The following is a 2,626-nucleotide window of genomic DNA, read 5'->3' as shown; positions in this document are numbered from 1 at the left end:
AATGAGATGTTAAATTATTACATTATCATGATATTATGATATATTAATATATCTTAGTATGATATATATACAGTTAAATGTTGTTACAACGATAATCGTTACATATATGTCTCGTTTCGAAATCATTAAATTAGTAGTCTTGTTTTTACATATGTAGTTCATTGTTAGTACACTTAATGACATGTTTACTTATCATTTATCATGATTAAACATAGTGTATCAATATCTTAATATGATTCATATATATTTAGTAAGACGTTGTTATAACGATAATCGTTATATATACCGTTTCGAGTTTCTTAATTTAATAAACCCAATTTTATGTATATAACTCATTGTTAAAATACCTAATGAGATACTTACTTATCATAATATCATGTTAACTATATATATAATCATATATATGCCATCATATAGTTTTTACAAGTTTTAACGTTCGTGAATCACCGGTCAACTTGGGTGGTCAATTGACTATATGAAACCTATTTCAATTAATCAAGTCTTAACAAGTTTGATTGCTTAACATGTTGAAAACATTTAATCATGTAAATAACAATTTCATTTAATATATATAAACATGGAAAAGTTCGGGTCACTACACTAACCCCATAGAGGTAATGTCTCCACATCTTCAATGCAAATACCACAGCTCCTAACTTCAAGTCGTGTGTGGTATAGTTCTTCTCATGTTTCTTCAACTGTCTAGATGCATAGGCGATAACCTTTTTACGTTGCATCAGAACACATTCGAAACCTTGATTCGAGGCATCGCAATAGACTACAAAATCGTCAGCGCCCTCAGGTAATGATAGAATCGGGGTTGTGGTCAATTTATCCTTTAGAATCTTGAAAGCAGATTCCTGTTCCTCGGACCACTCGAATTTCTTCCCCTTTTGAGTTAGCTTAGTGAGAGGTTTGGCTATTAGAGAAATGTCTTTGATAAACCTTCGGTAATAACTAGCAAGTCCCAAAAATTGGCGAATATGCTTCGCACTTCTAGGTACTTCCCTGTTCTGGATAGCGGTGATTTTTGAAGGATCGACATGTATTCCATTACTATCAACTACATGCCCAAGGAATTGTACGGTTCTCAACCAAAATTCACATTTGGAGAATTTAGCGTACAACTGTTCCTTCTTTAAGAGTTCTAGAATTAATCGCAGATGTTACTCATGCTCTTTCTCGCTCTTGGAATAGATTAAGATATCATCGATGAAAATGATTATGAATTTGTCAAGATAAGGTTTGCATACATGGTTCACAAGATCCATGAATACAGCAGGAGCATTGGTTAATCCAAAAGGCATGACAAGAAACTCATAGTGTCCATAATGAGTTTGAAAAGCAGTCTTAGAAACATCCGCTTCCTTGACCCTCTATTGATGATAACCCGACCTAAGATCAATCTTCGAATAGACACTTGAACCCTATAGTTGGTCAAACAGATCATCAATACGCGGAAGTGGGTAACGGTTCTTAATGTTCAGCTTGTTGAGTTCATGGTAATCGATACACATTCTCAACGGGCCATCTTTCTTTATAACAAATAGAATGGGTGCTCCCCACGGAGACGAACTAGGATGAATGAAACCTTTGTCTAAGAGTTCCTGGAGTTGGTAGGATAATTCCTTCATCTTTGATGGAGCTAATCGGTATGGTGCCTTTGCAGTAGGTGCAGCACCGGGAGTCAAGTCAATCTGAAACTCAACCCGCCGTTGGGGAGGGAGACCAGGGAGTTCCTCAGGAAAAACTTCAGGAAAGTCTCTAACTATCGGTACATCTTCAACTCGTTTCTCATCCGGCTTGACTTCCTTTACATGAGCTAGAATGGCTTGGTATCCTTTCATTAGGTACTTGCGGGTTTTGATGCATGAAATGAGGTTAAGTTTGGAACCACTCTTTTCTCCTTGAATGATTAAGGTTTCATCATTCTCAAGGGGAATGTTAATGGTTTTATCGAAGCACATAATTCCCGCCTTTATTGGGGATAACCAATCCATCCCTACAACTACATCAAAGCTTCCCAACTCGACTGGCAATAAGTCTATCTTAAAGTGTTTGTTGGCTAGAATCAGATCACAATTTTTATAAACACTGTCTACTTTCATAAGTTTACCATTTGCTACTTCTACAAGACGCTTAATTTCTAAGGCTTGCGGTTTTTCAGTGAATAAGGCACAAAAATCAGTAGACACATAACTTCTATCAGCACCAGAATCAAATAGAACAGTAGCATAGAAGTTGTTAACAAGGAACGTACCCGTTATCACTTCATCATCATCACGGGCTTCTTCAGTAGTCATGACAAAAGCCCTGCCTTTAGCATTGCCAGCATCAGTTTTCTTCTTTGGACAGTTAGGCTTGATATGACCTTTTCCCTACAACCATAGCAGATAGGGACATAGGCCTTTGCGGCAGAAGCTGTAGCAGCAGGAAGTCTACAGTTTTTGGCAAGATGACCTGTTTTCTTGCAGTTGGTGCACGGTACCATACATCTCCTATAGTGGTTTTTCTCACATCTAGTTACATCTAGGTTTCCCATCAACTGGCTTCTTACCTGAGTTCTGGCTGGGACTATTACTCTGATTGTCAAACTTTCTTTTTTTATCCCTGTCCTTACCTCAGC

At 37.2% G+C, this 2,626-nt stretch overlaps 1 protein-coding gene across 1 annotated transcript; it reads right to left on the bottom strand.

Moving 5' to 3' along the window:
- Nucleotides 1-1,427: 1,427 nt before the first annotated feature.
- LOC139867772 (uncharacterized) lies at nucleotides 1,428-2,108 on the bottom strand. The gene is made up of 2 exons (XM_071856127.1): nucleotides 1,752-2,108; nucleotides 1,428-1,607 (listed from the first exon to the last, which is right to left on the bottom strand). The coding sequence occupies exons 1-2, from the start codon at nucleotides 2,106-2,108 to the stop codon at nucleotides 1,428-1,430; spliced, it is 537 nt and encodes a 178-aa protein (XP_071712228.1).
- Nucleotides 2,109-2,626: the final 518 nt, after the last annotated feature.

The sequence above is a fragment of the Rutidosis leptorrhynchoides genome, chromosome 9, assembly GCF_046630445.1.
Source record: "Rutidosis leptorrhynchoides isolate AG116_Rl617_1_P2 chromosome 9, CSIRO_AGI_Rlap_v1, whole genome shotgun sequence".
Taxonomy (NCBI): Eukaryota; Viridiplantae; Streptophyta; class Magnoliopsida; order Asterales; family Asteraceae; genus Rutidosis; species Rutidosis leptorrhynchoides.
The sequence above is the reverse complement of the archived record's forward strand: the minus strand, read 5'-3'. Positions and strand labels throughout refer to the sequence as shown.

Excerpts from the sequence above, each read along its gene's own strand:
- LOC139867772 (XM_071856127.1), bottom strand. The coding sequence starts at position 2,108 with ATGAAAGTAGACAGTGTTTATAAAAATTGTGATCTGATTCTAGCCAAC. Across the intron at positions 1,608-1,751 it reads TAGTTAGAGACTTTCCTGAA|GAACTCTTAGACAAAGGTTT; the intron begins GTTTTTCCTGAG and ends TACCAACTCCAG.